The 20,258-nt window shown below is 43.5% G+C and overlaps 1 protein-coding gene across 1 annotated transcript in view; it reads left to right on the plus strand.

Annotated features, from left to right (window-relative positions):
• Window positions 1-20,258, plus strand: part of LOC146816627 (cytochrome P450 2K4-like) — a 543,019-nt gene that overhangs the window by 469,439 nt on the left and 53,322 nt on the right. Inside the window, exon 7 of the mRNA XM_085610507.1 lies at window positions 2,972-3,156. Within this exon, the coding sequence (XP_085466633.1) occupies window positions 2,972-3,156 (185 nt within the window). The remainder of the gene's footprint in view (window positions 1-2,971; window positions 3,157-20,258) is intronic.

Raw genomic sequence — 20,258 nt, forward strand, 5'->3', positions numbered from 1 at the left:
TGGCCTGCACCAAGAGGACTGGACTCTGAATGACGGCATCTGCTGCACACCAAGGAACACCTCCCTAAGGATTTGCCTTGCTTTAAAAAGATGAGTGGACTCCCTGGAAGCAACAGGTTAACAGAGCTCCACCTGCATCATATCCAGCAAGAACAACCTACTGACCACTTTCAGCTAGACTTTAAAGGTTTTGGCCAAGTGCATTGTAGGAACTGTATTCCCAACTTCAGAGGATCAACTCAGAGATTTTGGAAACTTGTATTTGTGTTGTGGAAACTTTGAACCTTCAAGAGGAACTTCAGTAAGAAGTTCCAGAAGTTTCGAGCAACTTTTGGAAAAAGCTCCATAAGGTGACCAACCCGACGTTGAGATTGAGCTGAGACAATCTAACTACGTCAAACCACGACCCAGATTGAATTTCAGGTTCATCCTGCTGAAGGCTCCAGAGCTCAAGACTTCAGGAGGTGACCAGTGGCTCCCGCTGAACCAAGTCAACAAAGCCACTGCGAATCCAGCCTGGTGGAGAGGTCCGCTCGATGTTGAGAGAAAATCCTCCAGAAAGGGGGAAGGTAACATTTTGACCGAGGCCTCTCACTTAGTGTTTCTGACCAGGGCTCCATTGCGGTCACCCTCAAATTTTGACTTTGTGCCGGTCAAGCGTGACCAAATGTCCCAATTTGGCGCTATTGGTTTTTAAGCACTAGAAAGTGTTCATTCTTTAAAACTTCATACCTCCGGTTCCCTACATTGGATGTTTGTCATTTTGGTGTCATTTGACAGATAAACATATTTCCTAATTTTATTGTGTTGTGTCCTACTTATATAATTTATTGTTGTTTTTAAATGCCTTACACACCTGTCTCCTAAGTTAAGCCTGCCTGCTCGCTGCCAGCTATCAAGTGTTGAGCAAGGGAATAATATATTGAGACCTTGTCTGGGCCTCATATTGTGTTGGTGGCCTTGTTGCTAGTGGTAGGTGCATACTTACCCCTACTAATAATCCACCTTCCAACAGACCAGTAGGTTTGTTAAACCTTTAGCTCAACCCTGGGTAGCTGTGGCTCTGAGCTGTCTGGCTTACTCAAAGGAACAAGTGTTAAGCATTTAAACATTACCAAAACAATTAAAGGTGAAATAACTGAGACACTCAAGAGATATGACACCAGTTCATAAAAATAGTTCAGATTTTAATACAATTTTTGACACTAAAATAAAAAAAAAGATACACCAGTGGGTTTCGGAGATACAGAATTTGCAGTTATAGTAAATCAGCACTTTTTACTTAACCGCGTACAAGTGTTGGTAAGATACTTATAAACGTTTCCAGAAGAACTTGGATAAGTATTAATGTGGTTACTTAGAGTTACTATAGGTACCAACTCTGGCAGGGAGCCAGGGAGATAAGCAAGAGGCCAGCAAGGTAAACAGAAATAGTGACTTCTATGGAGTGGCCCTGATGCCAAAGAAACAGTATGCTGAAGATGCTCAAGGAAACTGAAGATGTTGCCTGGGTCTTCCTTGGGGCACTACTCAGTCCACAGGCTTGGTGAGGCGATCCTGGCCACAAGTGTCGACGTCCTTCAAAGTCCTCTTGGGCTTGGCAGAAGTCCAGTTGTCACTGGGCTACCAGTCGCCCAGAACAGATGTTTCAGTAGTTCCCTTCTTTTGTCAGTATCTTGTCTTCAATTACTGGGTCAATAAAGCTGCACTCTGATGACTCTCCTTTGTCCAGCAGATTCAGGGGCAACTTTTGAACCGTGGGTCCTGATCCCTGGTGCTGCATGGCAGTGACAAGTGGTGATATGGTTATCTGGGCTACCAACTCGCCCCAGGAGGCTTTTTTAGCTCTTGTGGCCCTGTGCCATGAATAGGAGGGCAGGTGGCTGAATCTCTTGCTTAGACTGGGCTTGGGAGTTGACTTATTCATGAGCAGGAGACAGTAGGCACAATCCATTTCCTTTGTTTGCCACCAGGTGCAGCAGATGCAGTCCTCATCGGTGCAATCTCTCTTTGACAGGTCCTTGGTGCAGCAGGGAAGTCCTTCTTCAGTCCTCTTCTCCAGTCCAATGAGATCTGAGTTTAGGTGCATTGGGGGCCCTCTATATGCCCTAAAAATGCCCTCAGCTGAGGTTGCAGTCGCTAGCTAATGGGCTACCAGGTCCCCGCTTTCCTTATGACTATTCCGGTGAAGTGTGGCATCTAGCTATCCCAGAAGGCTCCATTCTGCCCAATTCCAATATGGGAGAACCCCTCTCTTAGAGTGCCCAATGCAGAGGTGTGGCTAGCAAGGGGGATACACAGCCCTGGAAAATCGGTTTGATAACTGGTTTCCATTCTCTGTCATATGTGCCAGCTCATCTACCTAAACAATACAGCAGCCCCTTTCCCAAGCATTACCCGTTTGCCCTTCAGAACATTTAAAAAAATGATTCTTTGAAATCATCAATGCATTACAGGGACGTTATGTATGAAAAGGAAAGGAATGCTAATTTTAAGATAGTGAATGAAGGGGGATTGTGCATTGATTTGACACCTGGAATAGTGGCACACAAAGTCTGGTAGTCAATGAGTCTGCTACAAGGTTAGCTTCTGAGAACATCTAGAGAATTTTATCTCACTTGTAAATGGAAAAGAGATGTATGCCTTGCAGTGCATGTCATCAAAAATGCTTCTCTGAATGTGACGAGGAAGCAACATTTCCATGTGTTGAGCAAACTCAATTTTCCATTACAATGTGTGTGGACTTGAGAGATTTAAATGAAATTATTTGAGTGGGCGGTCATACTTGTGACACTATTCACTGCATATTAGGCAACATTCAGTTGTTTTAAGTAATGCAGCATGATGTAACTAACCAGTGTTCAACTCTGCTTTAAATGCTATATTTTATGATATGATTCTCAACAACTTTGTGAAAACTATTTTTTGAAGTGTAATCATGTCGTTCCATGTTTTTAATTTCTTGTTTCAGAAAAAGTTCAAGAAGAGATTGAAAGAGTTTTGGGATCCGCACAGGCCAAATATGAGCATCGAAAGACTATGCCTTACACAAATGCAGTCATCCATGAAATCCAGAGGTTTGCCAATATCCTGCCCATGAGCTTGCCTCATGAGACTGCATCTGATGTCATCTTTAAGGGATACTTTATTCCAAAAGTATGTATTGTATTACTGAGTAGATTTATACAGTGCTACCCCTGTTGTGGTATGGAAGTGCTGTGTGGACTGGTAGTTTGCTATGCCATATAGCACAGAGTTAGTTTGTGGTGTTATTTATAATATTGTAGGTAAACATATATAGCTCGTACACATGTTTTCCTGTTGTTGTTTTGCCTATTTTTGTCTATCAGAATTGGGCCCCAATTTACAAAGCCCTTGTGGTGCCACTGCATCACTCAAGGCGGTGCAAGGCGGTTCAAGAGGGGGCAAGGCAATGCAAGAAAACACAAGGGCTTCAATGAGATTTACTAAGCCACGCAGAGCCACCTTGTGTGGCTCTGAGTGGCTTAGTAAATCTGGAGTAATACAAGGCAGGGCAAGTCACTGCTTTGCGTGTCTTTGCGCTGGGAAGGCATTCCATGGGTGGGCAGTGGGTATTCCAACACATCCACCCATGGATTTTGGTGCATTCCAAGATTTGCAATGACTAGTAAACCTAGGAAAGTGTCAAAATGCTACATCTTCCAAGGTGAAGTGTAACAAGGAGACATATGTTGATTTGTTCACATATTTTCCTCTTTCTACATGTGTGTGTGAGTGGGTCTGTGGATGCCATTTGAGATGTCATCTGGGATGTCACTGACATGTCATAAGTGATGTAATATGTGAGAAGAAGTGCATTGCGGGGGTAATGAGTTATAGTTAACTCAGCTAACTATAACTGCTGAATTTCCCAGTTTTTTTACGAGTGAAACCTGAGCCTAACTATATAACGTCCCTGTAACCTGTGGTTTTTTCAGGGAATTTCTAAGATTTTTTTATTCCATTTCCTAACTAAAATGTCCCTCTAAAACATAGTTTGTTTCAGTGAATTTTGAATGTTTTTAGTAAATGCTAATTCCTAACTATAACGTCCCTGTAACCTTTGTTTTTTTCCAGTGAATTTTTATGTTTTTTTAAGTAGTAGTTGCGTTTGCAGAGGGGAGGAGAACGGGTACGGGCCTCCTACTAGCTCTCAGAGATACCGCTGTATAGTACTTATCGGAGGTACCAGGAGGACTTCTTGGCCCTCAAGAGTAAAGTGGACTTCATCCCCCCAACTTGCACTACATCAGGAGGAGCGTTTGCAGAGTGGTGGCGAAAGGGGGCATGACCTGTCAGCAATCCCACTGTGTGGGAATTACTGGAGGTAACAGGAGGGGTAGTTGGATGTTTTTGTAGTAAGTTTCTTTAAAAACCATCTTCGAAACCTATTTTCTGTTTGCGCAGTTATTCAGGGCATGTGACTGGATCTATGGGTGGGTGCATAAGTGCCTGATTGGATCGGTAAATGAGTGTATCAGTCTTTGTCTGGGTCTTTAACTGGGTGCATGAGTCTCTGAGTGGGTTTGTGAGTGGGTGCATCAATCTATTAGTAGGTGTATGAGTAGAAGCATAAGTCTCTCAGTAGGTTTGCGAGTTGGTGCATGAGTGTCTGAGTGGGTCTGTGTCTGGGTGCATGAGTCTATGAGTGGGTCTGTGACTGGCTGCATCACAAGTCTCTGAGTGGGCACGTGAGTGGGCGCATGAGTATCTCAGTGGGTATATGACTGGTTGCATACGTTTTTGTGTGTGTTATCAAGTCAGTGCATGAGTCTTTGAGTGGATATGTGAGTGTGTGGATAAGTCTCTGAGTGGGTCTGTGACTGGCTGCATGAGTTTATCAGTGGGTCTGTAAGTGGGCGCATGAGTCTTTTTTAGTGAGTTATTGAGTTGGTATATAAGTCTCTGACTGGGCATGTGAGTGGGTGTGTGAGTGTCTGAGTAGGTATGTGAATGGGTGCATGAGTCTGTGACTGGATCTATGAGTGGGTACATAAGTGCCTGAGTATGTTTGTGAATGAGTGTATCAGTCTTTGTCTGGGTCTGTAACTGGGTGCAGGAGTCTCTGAGTGGGTTTGTAAGTGGGTGCATTAATCTATCAGTGGGTGTATGAGTGGAAGCATAAGTCTCTCAGTGGGTCTGTATGGGGTACGTGAAAGTCTGAGTTGGTCTGTGACTGAGTACATGAATTTCCCAGTGAGTCTGTGAGTGGGTACCTCAGTCTCTCAGTGGGTTGTGAGTAGAAGCATAATTCTCTAAGTGGGTGTTTGAGTAGGTATGTGAGTGGGTCTGTGAGTGGGTGTATGAGTATCTGAGCGGATCAGTGATTGGGTGTACAAGTCTCTAAGTATATATGTGAGTGGGTGCATGAGTCTTTGAGCGAGTCTGTGAGTGGGTGCATCAATCTATCAGTCATTTGAGATGTCATGAGTGATGTCACTGACCATGTCATGAGTGATGTAATATATGAGGTCATAAGTAGTGCATTGCGGGGACATTAGATATAGTTATCTTAGGTAACTATAACTGCTGAATTTCACTGGTTGTGTACGAGTGAAATCTGAGCCTAACTATAACGTCCCTGCAACCTTTGGTTTTTCTGTTAATTTCTATATTTAAAAAAATTCTATTTCCTAACTATAACGGCTCTGTAACTTGTGAATTTCTAGAGTGTTTTAATCTTATTTCCTAAGTGTAACCTGTAATCTATTACAATGAATGTGTGAGTGAGTGCATGAATGTCTCAGTGAATGTGTGAATGAGTGTGTGGGTGTCTCAATGGGTATGTGAATGTCTGGTTGGGCCTGGGAGTGGCTGCATAAGTGTCTTCCTCGGTGTATGAGTGGGCATATGAGCATCTGAGTTGGTCTGTAAGTGGGCGTATGAGTCTCTAAATGAGTCTGTGAATGTGAATCTTTATGATGCTGGACATGTGGTTTGACTCCATGTCCAGGCCAGGTTAGGCCTCACAAACAGCAGAACACAAATTTCTTTAAAAATCTCCCTTTTGATGTCATATTTTAAAGTGCAGAGGACTCCATTTTGTTGTCCGGTTCCTCAATTCATGTGTTGAAATCTTCCTCCATGATTAAATGGGCTGGGAACAGAGATTGGATGTTATTATCTTTCAGTGTTTCAGCACGATGAATACACAGTGTGCCAGGTGCAGTACTAAGGTCATTGGTGAAATTTCTAGACTAGAACAAAAGCGCGGAGCTTATGTCACCACCTGCATCTTTATGTTACTCAAAAATGTTTCATTTGTTTTATTGTCGGGAGCAGATGAAACCATCCGCCTGTTTGTAAGGGCGTATTTGGCAGATGTGGCAGAAAGCAGCCAGCCCATTCACTTTGTGTTATCACATTATTTCGTGTGCAGTAATTTCTGTACACATCACAGTGAGTACCTTGTCTGCAAAGGTATCACTGGATTTACACTCTCACTGGGAGACTGTCTGGTTTGTCTTGCACTATATTTTCTAAGCGCATCCTAACAGACTTTCAATAAACTTGAATTATTGCTGCATACTCTACCATGTTGAAAAGATGGGGGTGCATCAGGAAAAAAAGCTGTAGAGGTCCTTAAAATCTGAAATGCAAAATGACACTCAGTTGGTGCGTGGCACTTTTGCCTTCCTGTGGCTGCTGCAACCTTCATCTCAGAGCTCAAATGCAATGCAATAGGTTTGCATTTGCGAGAGTTTGAGCTATTGTCTATGTAGATGACAATGTCTTTTATTTATGTGTTTGAAAATCTTCATGGAGCATAAACACGCACTTTATACTTACAGTTGTAGCTTACGAGAAGCAAGGCTGGCAGTAACTGGGCCTCTTGTACTGCCAGCCGTCCTTCTCGTAAGCAAGGACTATGTGTACAAAATGTGTGCTTACACACCGCTTACAGGTTTTCAAAAAGCATAAATGAAAGGCATTGTCATTTACACTGCCAATTTCACAAACTCTCGCAAATATGATACCTATTGCATAGCAAATGCTTGAGGTGAATTGCATTGATAAAATAAAATAGATCTTCAGATATTCTTAAGTTACCTATCATTGCCTAGACAAGTTTTGAGAATTGCAATATAAGGCATAAAGTAAGAGCACATTTTTGTGAATCTGCCCCCTTAGGTATTTGTTCCAGGTTCTGTGGTAAATCAGTTACAGCATTTTCACCGAAAATTCGAGGTAAAACTGACCAAACAGCACATAAGTATACTGGCAATTTCACCGCATGTAAAGTTAGAGCATGCAGCAAATTCACGGGAAAGCCAAATATGCTAACAGTGCTTGTGGTATGACATAGTAATTACAAGGTATATAGCATACAACACCACAAGTGGAATTGTCCCAGATAGCCTCTTTCCCCCTCAAAACAGATGGTAAATGGTTGCAATTAATTGACAACTTAAAAAGGCATGTATTTTTTTTCTGCAGGCCCTTCAGTGAACAACAGTTCCACATGGGACATAATGAGGAACCCCTGAACACAGACTACACAAAAGAGACTTCAACTAACCATAGATTATGTGAAATGTAGACCTCATAAATACTTACAAACACCAACATGGTTACAGCTATTCAGTAGACACCAATCTTCATAAAACATGACATTCTGCTGGAGCACGGAAATGAGACTGAAAAGCGGTGTAGGCCAATGAGATGGAGGATAAATGTAAAGGGCCTGATTCACAAAGGTAAAATTACACTGTTTGTGTAATTTTATAATGGTTTGCTATTCACAAAGGTAATTTATGAGTAGTATCTTTATGACTGCAGAGTCTCCGCACATAAAAAGAAAGGAAAGTTGTAAGAAATTTGATTACTGGTTATGGGGGGTGAAACCCTACTCAAGTAGCAACCACAATCCTTGTCAGGGTGAGGCACAAGCAAACCCCAAATTAACCTGTGTTCAACCCTCTGGTAGCTTGGCACAGAGCAGTCAGCCTAAATTTAGAGGCAATGTGTAAAGTATATTTGTAATACTTCAAACAGTAACAAAGTGAAAACACAACATGAAAAAACCCACACTAATTTAGAAAAATAGAGCAAACTTTAATAAATAATTTGACATCAAAACAACAAAAATCCAATCATTAGAACTGAAAATACGCAATTTTAAAGAATTAACTGAAGATAGTGCCAAAAGCCCAAAGCGTGACTTGTGGCAATCTAGTTCTGCGAGACCAGGAGAAAGTCGCAAGTTCAGGCTGACCGTGATGGAGCACGTGTCTTATACAGGGACCAGGTTAGTCCCACTGAAAAGTTACCTTCTCAGTCCAGTGCAAAGAGTCCAGTTTGTGGTGAAGGTGGCCACGAGGCACAGGGAAACTTCATGGATGGTCGTCGTTGGAGCAGGAAGGGCACGCCTGGCATTGTGACTTTCATCGCTACAGCGCAAAGATCCTGTTCTCGTCACAAACGTTCAGGCCAGAGCTTGGTGGTGGCGCTCTCTGCGAGCAGTCAATGCTGTAGCGCAAACAGTTGAGTTGATTCAGGAAGTGCAAGAGCCAAGGTTTTTGTCACCAACAGGCCAGTTCGCAGTTGCGTAGAGCCCAGTAACTGCAATTTAGCCACATAAAGCCACACCAAGGATTCAGGACCTGACGGGTGAGGGGCTGGCTCCATCTGGATATGGGTGCTGGTTCAACTGGTTGGGAAACACTTGTGTCCCTATGACTCTGAACAGGAGGCCAGCGGACTAGCCCTTGTGGTCACTCTTGGACCTGACTAGCTGTGGATTTTGGGCCCCAGCTCGGCCTATAGGGAAACCCACCAAACTAGCACATTTTTTAAAACTAGACACTCAGTGGAGTCCAAGGTGGGGTGACTTGCGTGGTTCTCACTAGGTTTGTTTTCACCCAGATTCACCTTAAAAACTCAAAGTTTGCCAAAAAACACATTTTAATTGCATTTCTGTGAGCAAAAGTCCTGGAATCTGCAGGCAGCCACAAATGTCCTACCACCCACCGTTCCCCCAGGTATCGAAATAAAATTATAACTCGCAATGTGGGTAGCTGTGTATTTTGGACCCTCAGCTCAGCTGGAACCTAGGGAAACCTACCAAACCCGCACATTTTGGAAAATTAGACACGTGGGGTATCCCAGGGTGGGGTGACCTGTGGGACTTTCACCAGGTTTTTGTACCCAGAATCCCCTGCAAAGTTCAAACTTTGCATAAAAATCTAAGTTTACTTGCATTGCTTTGAGGAAAAGTCCTGGAATCTGAAGGCAGCCACAAATTTCCTACCACCTTGTATTTCCCCAGGTCTCCCGATAAAAATGTTTTTTCACTTGTGTGGTTGGACCAAGTGACCATGACACAAACGGGTGCCACATGCAATGCAGGCATGTTGCATTTTCCCACTGAAAAACTATGTGTTTTTTGCAATGTGTGTAGCTGTGGATTTTGGGCCCTATCTCAGAGGGCACCTCTGGAAACCCACCAAAGCAGCACATTTTTGCAAACTAGACACACTGAGGGAGTCCAGGATGGGGTGACTTGCATGGCTCTTACCAGGTTTTTTTTCTCAGGATCCTCTGCAAACTCAAACTGTGCCTAACAAAACACACGTTTTACAAAAATATCTGAAGTTGGTAGATTTTCCCTACTGACGATTTACACCCTGACAGAGAAAGATGGAAAAGACAAATCTAACTTGATAATCATCCATTCCTCAGTAACACACATATGCTGGTTGGAATTGGCACAAGGGTGAGTGAAAGGTTCAAAATGTAAATTTCATTAACAAGAGATTTCACAAAAATGAAATACACTGTCAATAATTGAAAGTTAAAAAACTGAACCAAAGACTCGCGGCTCAGAAGCAGTAAAGCTGTTACAAGGCAGCAAGTGCTTTACAAGCCATTCACACACCGTTCATGCATGACGCACTCAAAACCATTCACACCACCAGCCACAGGTCCAGCACATTACAACACTCACATCAACAGGCAGCGCCATCAAAGGGCTCATCACTTTCATACGCCCACATGACTGATACAGCAATCACACCGGCTGCCAGCTGACGGAGTGTGTGGACTGGTGTTTGGCTGGACATGTGTGTTCAGTGACCAGCATCAAGTCACTACACACACACTGTCAGTCAAATGCCAGCTCACACACCACCAGCCAAGCACCAGTCTACATACACAGCCAGCCAAGCGACAGTGTGCGCATACCACCAGCCAAGTGACAGTCCACCGCACCGCCAGCCAAGCATCAGTCCACGGACACCACCAGCCAAGTGCCAGTTCATGCACACCACCAGCCAAGCACATCCATGCACACCAACAGCCAAGTGCAGTCCACGCACACTGCCAGCCAAGCACCAGTCCACGCACACTGCCAGCCAAGCATCATCCATGCACACCACCAGCCAAGTACCAGTCCACGCACACCGCCAGCCGAGCACCAGCCTACCCACACCGCCAACATGTTTTTAACAACAAAAAAACACAAACCAATTTAAAGGAGATAAAAAAAACAACCCTGACCTCAAACACAACAGGTATAACTCAATACATCAAAGTACAGCCAACTGTGAAACTAAACAAAAACTATAAAATGATGCAGCTCAGTCAATCCATGTTTACGCTCCCATTTACTCCCCAAAAATTCCTTTGCGTGTGGTACAATTTAAAACATACGGGAACACACAGCCCAGGCTTAGAAGGACATTCAGAACAGTACATATGACTCTCCTTCTGCACGCCTCTTCAGACACAGACTCTACATCTCCTACAGTGGAAGCCTTTGTTGGGCTTGGGAAGAATGTAATCCGGAAAGTGGTGATCGCTCCACCTCTCCAACTCTAGGAACACTTGTCTGCTCCACTATGACAGGGCTGCCTATCACAGCCTGCTGAAACTGAACAAAAGTCATCTTTGAATCTAGAGAACAATCCTTGATTACAACAAAAGCATTGAAGGTTGCCAAACGAAACAGATGGACAGCCAACTTCTTATACCAAATGTATGACTTACGAGTACCACTGTAAGGCTACAACCACTGACCTACTCTATCTATACCACCCATGTGCTTTTGTAGACTAAAATGCAAACAGGTTTTCACATTTCAGCAACCTTACCCCAACCAGTCACAGGTGAAGTACTTTCATCATGAATGGTAGTCAGCATTTAGACATCTCTCCAGCTAGAAGTTCATTACTATGCAAGGCACTGCACTGTCCGTTCTGAGGTTTTCTACAAACAGGCTCTTTAGGGTAACCGTTACATTTAGAACAGAATGTGCCACATGCAACAGTGTCCACTTTGAACAATTTCTTGAACAATTGCACACATATGTAGACGTTATCTATGTATGAATGCTGCCATTTGTTAAAAAGTCCTCTACCAAGTTCTCACACAATTTTCTCACTGACTTCAAAAGTGGACGGACAACTAGGGGGTCAATAGTGGAATCCCTACCAGTGAATACCCTGAAATTATAGACATATCCAGTGCTACTGTCAGACAGCATATACTTCTTGATCCCATAACGAGCCCTCATGCTAAGAATGTACTGCCTAAAAACCAAACATCCCTTGAACAATGCCAAAGACTCATCCACAGCTATTTCTTTCCCTGGAACATAGATCTCTGAAAAGCAATCTACAAAATAATCAAGGACAGGCTGTATCTTGTAGAGACGGTCACACAATCAGGGTTATCCCGTAGCTCTGCTGAAGTATTATCAATAAAATGCAGCATCCAAAGCATAAGCAAATACCGATCACAACTCATGGTTACAGGAAATATAGCAGTTGCCATGAAAGGGTTAGTAGAGCAACATGAAGAAAGCAAGTAACCGCTTCCTTATCAGTCCCATCAAAAAAATTAAACCCCAGAATTTCTCAGCTCAACCAGATTTGTGGGAGTCCCCCGGGTAGATGTAGAGCGGGGCTTAAGTGTGACACAGTTGTCCCTCAAATACGGTTCAGCATGCCAATTAGTCTGTTCAACAATCTCATCCAAAAATACATCGTCAATAAACAATAGATCGAAATTTAGAGACAGAAAGCTTTCAGTATTTACTCTACACCCTGCGACACCAGTAAAGGCAGGTAACAGCTGCACCATGTGTGGGACAACCCAGAGTTCAGCACTTCAAATCTGAAGCTTTTCAGCCCTAGGCAGCAATCCAGATGCATTTTGCTGCACTATTGGACATTAGTGTCCTCCATCAGATGATTCCTCTCTGACAAAAAATTTACTTGCAGAATCTTGGACTTCCTCCTTTGTCTCAGATTCAGAGTCAGTGTCATAATCATGGTCAGAGTAAGATGCGGAAAGCATACCAACAACCTGCTGAGCGGTAATCCTTCAGCAACCCATAATCCTTAGTGATAAATGTTATACAACAAATAGGCCAACAATATTCAACACTGTTTAAATTAAGTAATAAGGAAAAGTGTTGCTTTATCAAACAGAAAGTATAACTACTGGCATATAGTAATCTGGAAGGAAAAGTCAATTAATACAAAGCACACACTGAAATACAATACCACTCACTTGCCAGAGACAGCTAGACGTAGGATCACCTGTACCTACTCTGCTCAGACACAGCAATCACCAACTATATCCCACTAAAAAGGAAAAACAAAAGAAAATTAAACACAAAACAATACAATACACATTGTGCACAAATCCAAGGGGAATTTCACACACAATAAAACAGAAGCTAAATATGCTGCTATTATTTTATCATTTACAAAAAAAGGCATTCATGCAAGGCAATGATACTCATTTGGAGTAAACAGTACCAAAAACGTATTATTACCAAACACCTGTAACTACACAAACTGCAGATCTACCAGTGTCAAAACTAGAAGCAGGAGTTGCAGCAAATGAAAACAAAAACTTTGCACTAGAATAAAAAGGAGAAATAAAAGATTACGATCACAAATACAAACAATGACAAGAAATAAAACATTAACATTATAAAACACTATGAAGTTTTCCCATTACCATCAAAGCACCAGATTGCACACACTGCCAGGCAAGTGGCAGTCTATACAAACTGCCAGGCAAGTGCAAGTTTACACACACCACCAGCCAAGCGTTAGCCCACAAAAATCACCAGCCAAGCGCAAGTCCACACACACTGCCAGCCAAGTGCAAGTTCACACACACTGCCAGCAAAACGCCAATACACACCCAGCCAGCTAAATACCAGTACATGCAGATCATCAGCTGAACCTTCCCTGGTATTCAATGGTTTTCTATCCCAGCCTAAAAAGATGGTCGATTGCCCCCAAACAGGCAGAAATTGCCAAAATACATGCCCCAATAAAAGGGAGTGACCCTTGCTTAAGGGGCCGCTCCCCGACATATACATAAATAAAATCCCTGATGTGTGGTGGCATTCTGTCCCCCTTGGAGGCATATGAGCCTACAAATATGACCTACCTGCCCCTTAGGGGGGCTGAAATGGCCAAATTCATGCCCCAATAATGGGGAGCAATTCTTGCCCAAGGGGCCACTCCTCGACATAACCAAATAAATAAATCCCTTGTGACAAGTTGATTCGGCCTAAAAATATGGCCAATCTGCACCCAAGGGGTGCAGAAATAGCCAAAATATAGGCCCCCTAATAGAGGGGAGCGACCCTTGCCCAAGGGACCCTCCCAGCATGACAAAATCAATTACTCCCTGGTGACTAGTGGTTTCTGACCCCTTGGTGGCAACTTGGCTTAAAAATATGAGCGATCTGACCCCAAGGGGGACAGAAATAGCTAAAACATATGCCCCCTAAAGGGGTGTGCTCAAGGGAACACTCCTCAAAACAGGTTAACAACCCCCAAAAAAGTCCTTGGTGGCCTAGTGGGAATTTCTGTTGCTCGATCACCGCTACACAGTCACACACAATTGTAATGCACTGCAAAAAGACATCAGGGAAAGGAAAAACTCTTTCCTTTCCCCCAAAGCCTCTTTGCCATTCCCTCCCCTCCCCGAAAGAGAAACTTACCTCCTTCTCTGACGCGAGCTTGAATGTACAGCCCATCTACAGCAGCTTCTAATGACGTTGGCGTGCCGTGCGCACTGACGTCATCAAATGCCGGGGTGTCGGGGTGCCAGTGGAAGCAATTCTGCTGCCATCCCTGGTGGGGGATTACTAAGGGCGGCCCACGGGGGGGAGCACCAGTACTTCCCCCATGGGTGGCTAAGAGGATGGCTTGGAGCCATCCTATGCACACGCCCACTGTTTGCACGGAGAGCTCCTAGCCGTCCGATGCACCGAACAGGCTAAGATAGTACTGTGCACGCTCTTTATCTCAACATTGCTTATTTTTTATCCTTGCTAATTCATGAATTTTTGGTCATCGGCTCCAGTGATGCCTAATTGTTTTTAATCTATTTACTTCTGTGTTTATTGCTTACTGTAATTCTGTTGTTATTTTAATCACTGCACTTTGCACTTAGCTCTATCAATTCAATTCAATAAGTCTTTATTTCGATAAAATATCATAAAAACAATACCATTTAAAACCAGGTTAAAAGAATCTAAATACATCAAAATATGACATTAACAATTCTTATAGGTTTTCGTAGTCATGGATATTTAGCAAAAATTGTTCCTTCAAAAGGTGATGAACAGAAAGATAACCGGTCCACAGTTAGAATGTACTTAAAACAATAAATAATACAATCCACTAAAAAATCTTTAAAAAAGATCCCCCCACCATAATTGGCGTAACACTCATAAGATCCTATAAAGGCTGCCAATTGGATACATTAAGGTCAATGCAACACAATACATTTAATTAATCGCCCCAAAACACGTACTCGAAGAAGAGTACGTTTAACATTGCCTCCTCTCTTTAGCACGTATAGCCAACATCCAGCTTAGGAATTTGGCGACGGCAATCACCATTGATTCATTCGTAGATGTTTTTAGAATCCTAAAAGCTTCGCTGCCTGACCTAGTCCCTAAGGTCAAACAGACAGGCTTTAACCAGGGGACTTTGTAAGCTGGACAAGCAAACAAAATATGTGCCAATGATTCATTCTGTGTGGGGCAAAACAAACATTTACTGTGATTCATACCATTCCATTTACTAGCGAATAAATTGGTGGGAAGAGATCCCACCCGAAATTGGTGGTACAGTTTCCTATCTTTTTTGGAGGTAATAAAATCCCAGTACTTTTCATACTTAACTTCATGTTTATGTTCTAAAAAGACTCTGCATAAGGATGATCCTGTTAAGGCAGAGAAGCGCTTCATTTTGATCATGTTCCAATATGCTATCTTGTATTCGCTCTTAGAAGGAAAGGAGTTTTTCATGGGATTTTGCCACAGACTACTCATTCCCATCTCTGAAAAGGTAATTTTTACTCGTCTCAGCCATGGAATGTTATGCATGCTATCAGCCTCCCTAAATTCCAAAATTGCTTGTGCGTACTGGGACAGTTCCGGGGTGACCCATAATCTCCTCCAGTATGCTACTGGTCTGAATTGCGCCGTATCTTCGACAGAATAACAGACAAGATCTAAAAATAGGGGCAATAAGGGAGTTGACTGAGGGAGACCAGTCAATGCCCTCAAAAATGTATTTTGGGATGTTATAAGGGGGGCAAGATTCTCAAAGCCCCACAATTCGGCCCCATACAAGACCGAGGCACAAATTTTTGTATTGTACATTTTTAAAACTGGAGCGACAGGTTTGGTATATGAAAATTGCTGCTTCTTTAACAGGGCACCTGACAGCTGAGCATGCCTAAGAGTTAATACATTGATCTGAGGCTTCCAACTAAGTTTGCTGCCAATTGTTACCCCCAAATAAGTAAAAGACTGGGTCTGTTCCAGAATACTTTCCTTCATTTCTACTCTACCATTAATCACCTTATGCTTATGTAGGACCATAAATTTTGTTTTCTCCACATTCACTAGGTGATCATGGTCATGACAAAACTCCTCAAATCTCCCTAAAGCTATCTGTAGACCCTTCTGAGTCTTAGAAAGTATGAGGGTGTCATCTGCAAACATAAGCAAGGGGATTTTCAGGCCTGCTAACGTGGGAGCATCAGTGGGGAAATTCTGGAAGTACTGGACTACCCTATTAATATACAATGAAAAAAGGGTTAGTGCTAAAAGGCACCCCTGTCGAACCCCTTTAGCTATAGGAAACCTTTGCGTAACACTTCCTTGAGTGTCCCAACGTACCTGCGCATAATTTGCATCATGTAGAGTGACTAAAAAGGCTAAAATTTATAGTGGCATACCGAATTCTAAAAAAGTTCTCGGCACGGGGAACAAGATCAAAAGCCAACTTAAGGTCGACAAATGCAGCATAGATTGTACCCCCACCTAAAATAACCACACGCTAGTAGACTAAAATAAACCTAAAAACCTGGTAGATGGTGCTGGTACATGAGCGGAAACCCGCCTAGAGCGGTGACAAAATGTCAAATTCCTCCAATCAGGCTTGGATTCGGCACAGTACCATTCTAGCAGAAACTTTCTGTATACAGTCAATGAGGCTTTTTGGCCTATAATTACCCAGGTTAGAATGGTCACCTTTCTTAAAAATCGGGAGGATTTCCGCTCCTGACCATGTATCGGGCATGGTTGCTCCGCTAGCGATAGCATTCACAAGGAGCTGGATATGGATGCCCAAATATCTATATCATGAAGGAACAGATCTGCCGGAATACCATCTAACCCGGGTGCCCTGCCTCTTGGGACTGATTTAAGTGCTATTTCCACCTCTTTTTTGGTAAAATTCAAGAAGGATTCAGAAGGTGGCAATTCAAATGTTTCCTGGGAGGGGTTTGTAATTGCAAACTGGGTCTTAAAATAGGATACCCAGTGCACAGGAGGTACATGGTTTTCTGGCACCCGATTCAAATCTCCCCTGCCCCATTTCACAAGATGCCAAAAAGCAGCCATGCTTCTCCCTGTACAAACCTTAAGCAGCTCCACCCAATATTGGTCATCCCATTCCCTCTTTGCTTTCAATTGGGCCGACTTATACCCCTCCCTAGCATTTCTTATATCCTCCCGGTTTTTAGATCTTATAGCTCTAGCTAAGAGTCTATATGCTTCTCTACATGATTCGCCTTACCAGGTGGCAGCCTTAACGCCAGATCGGCTTTTAGATTGATTGCCCGAGTTGGTAAAAAACCTTTTAGCTTACAAAACAATTCACTGTGGACCTGTGCCACCTTTAAGTTCACCTCCTCTTGAGTGGCACAAATTTGGAGAGTAGCTAATGCACTCTTCACTAGCTCCCTCATCTGATTTAAATACTCTACATTTTTAAAACCTTTCGTCCATTTATCCCTCCTTGCGTCATTTGTTGTGTAAATTTCTACATAAGCAGTTCCCGGCACCTGCTTATCGATAATGGGAATACCTTTGAGCTGCATAGAGAGCACTAATGGGTTGTGATCGCTCTCAGCCCGCTCCCAAACTACCATATCTAATAGGGAGGGCCAAAATTCCTTATTAAGGAAATTAAAGTCAATGCGACTACTTCGCAACCCGTTATTAAAAGTATGTGAGCCCTGCTGATCCGAAAGAGATCTTCCATTTACAGCCCTTACCCCTTGTTCCAAGCAAAACACTTTTAACTGCAGGGCTGCCCCAGTCCATTTTTTAATAGGAGGAATATCCAAATGAGGTATATTCCACAGGGCATCCTCCTCATAACTGAGGTTGACATCATTATCATCAAGGGGCTCAAAAGAGCGATTAAAATCTCCAGCTATTATCTTATTGCTTACACCCTTATAATCATTTAAAAACATATATAGGAGAGCCACAGTGGGGGACGCTTTCCCACCTTGCATACCCCTAGCATAGACATTAATAAGCAACAAGTCAGGGACATCTAACATCTGTATTCTAATTATTAGAATGTCCCTGCAATCAATAAACAGTTTGTCCACCCTATAACAATCGGACTACCTTATCCAAGTTGTTAATCCCCCCACAGGTCTTCCCCTCAGTCCTCCTTGAGCCAGTTTGGAGAAATTTATAAAACCCTGGCAATAAACGTGGTCCAATGCCCAAGTTTCCTGGAAGGTCATTATATCATGACCTTCAATAAAAGTAGCCCAGCCCACTGAGGTTATCTTAGAACATAACCCTGCTACATTCCAGGAAACTAATTTCAAAACAGGGCCAAAATGAGACTTGTTTACTTTACACACCGAGGGCCCCGGTTGGCGTACATGAACAATCCCTAGGACCCCCTCACCTGTCGTAATACTCCGATGTGATAAGCCACAATCCCCTTCTTCACAAACCGTATTGTTAACGGGGGATCTATCCAGTCTGTTTTCATTTAGTGATGATAGTGAAAATACACTGTTATTGAGCATAGCTGATATACAGGTGGCCGTAGGCACTGTGTGATTAATGGCACTTAATTTGCGTCCAAGTCAATCGATATCCTCTAGGAAGGAGAATACTTCAAACCTATTACATGTAGGGACCGCATAATTATATGTGCCTTGTTCACAAGAGACGTTCCTCAGGGCTCCCCTACCTCTAGCATGATTACCACACGGTTTATAGAAGAAACCCAAGGGAAGTATACTAATATCGTCCTTAGTTAAGCAACCAGTCCCATCCCATTCCAAAACTTCCTGGACCAATCGCGGAGACCTAAAGCTTAGGATCACCAAATCTCCCATAAAAACCTTTGGGGATTTACCAACCCAGGGAATTCTTCGCACCATTTTAAATTCACTAACTAGTGCGTTCCCTATCCCTAATCTAGTATTTAATAGATGTAGGGCCTTATTCTTTAGCGATGACCAATGCTCTTGTGTGTTAGAGGGGAGCAGTGGTACATTTGCCAATACAACTGTATAGGGTGTTGCTTCAGATCGGAGATGCAAGGACATACAAGCATTCACGTCCGCCCCCGTAGTTGCATGGGAGCCCGCAGACCAACTAAACCCCCTCTATGGGTTGTATTAGTATTTGAAGTTAGAGGTACTAAAAGGTTGGTCATTGGCGACCTTTCCTCAACATGGGGAGTTGGGATAGCTGCACTTGTGGAAGGTCTGTTATCATCAATCCTCTCCTGTCTGGACTCTACCATACCCACTTGTCCTTGTCCCTGTCTACTGGGGGATGGGGTGCTCTAAATAGATACCGCTCCATTGTGGCCAGTCTCTTATCTATACTGGCCAGTTTTACTATTAGCGGATCTAAAAGGGCCATAAGGATTTCCTCAACTCTATTTAGGAACTCGGTCTCGTTAGTACTACTTACATTACTAGGTCTACATAATCCCTGAGCATCTGAAATTATCACTTCATTCGAGCCTCCCTCGCGCCTGCAAGGCACGGACTTCCTTTTCACCATTTTGGATGCCTGTTGCGTTGATTTAGGAAGGGCGCACGCTTTCCTTTTTTTTCTGATTATGTGCCCCCCCTACCGCTACAGAACTCCTTAACTGGCGGGTTAGTGTACTGGCAATGGAGTTACTTAGAGTAGAAAGAGTACTAGCTGAACAGTCTAGCATGGGGGGCTCATTATGCTGACACTCCGGGGGGGGATTGCCTCGGTTGAAGGGGGGCAGTCAGTAACATCCGTTTGTTCAGAAACTGAAGATAATACAATTGGTATGGTTCCACTGGAGAGACTCTGAGGCTCTAGAGAGAGTCTTCTTTCTGTCAGCTGAATCTTGTGTGTTAAAACTGATTCAGCCCGCGACAGAAACGCATCCAGTGTGCCCGCTACACCGGGCCCCCCTCCTCCCCTCCGCTTGTTTCTACTCATTACCCCACACTGTATAGACAGCAAAAGTGTAAAGACAGATGCATATACGAAGATAATACCAACAACAGAAAAGCAGAGAACAGCTTACACAGGTTAAATTGTCAATAAGATGGCCTAGTCCAGTCTCCTCCTGTCTCTGACGGGCTCAGACGGACCCGCCCTTGGCCTGGGCTTCGCACGGCACATCCCACGCTGTGGGGGTAGAGGCTGCGCTTTATGCTCTGAGGATGACCAGTTCCTCCCCCTGGTCCTGGAACAGCTGTGGCTGGCTGTGATGCACCCTGGGTAATGTGGTTCCCAAGGGCAGTCAAGATGGTTGAGGCAGCAAACAAACAGCGGCGGCAAGCACCTCCAGGTGCGGCATTGGCGGGCTTCAACACCCGTGACCGGGATCCTCACAAGCAGCAGTACAAGATCTTTAAATTAGGTTCCACCTGGATACCATAGCAATGAATAGCTTATACAGCATGGCAGCTAATATATAGAGAGAAAGGCGTTC

The sequence above is a fragment of the Triturus cristatus genome, chromosome 6 (assembly GCF_964204655.1).
Source record: "Triturus cristatus chromosome 6, aTriCri1.1, whole genome shotgun sequence".
Classification (NCBI taxonomy): domain Eukaryota; kingdom Metazoa; phylum Chordata; class Amphibia; order Caudata; family Salamandridae; genus Triturus; species Triturus cristatus.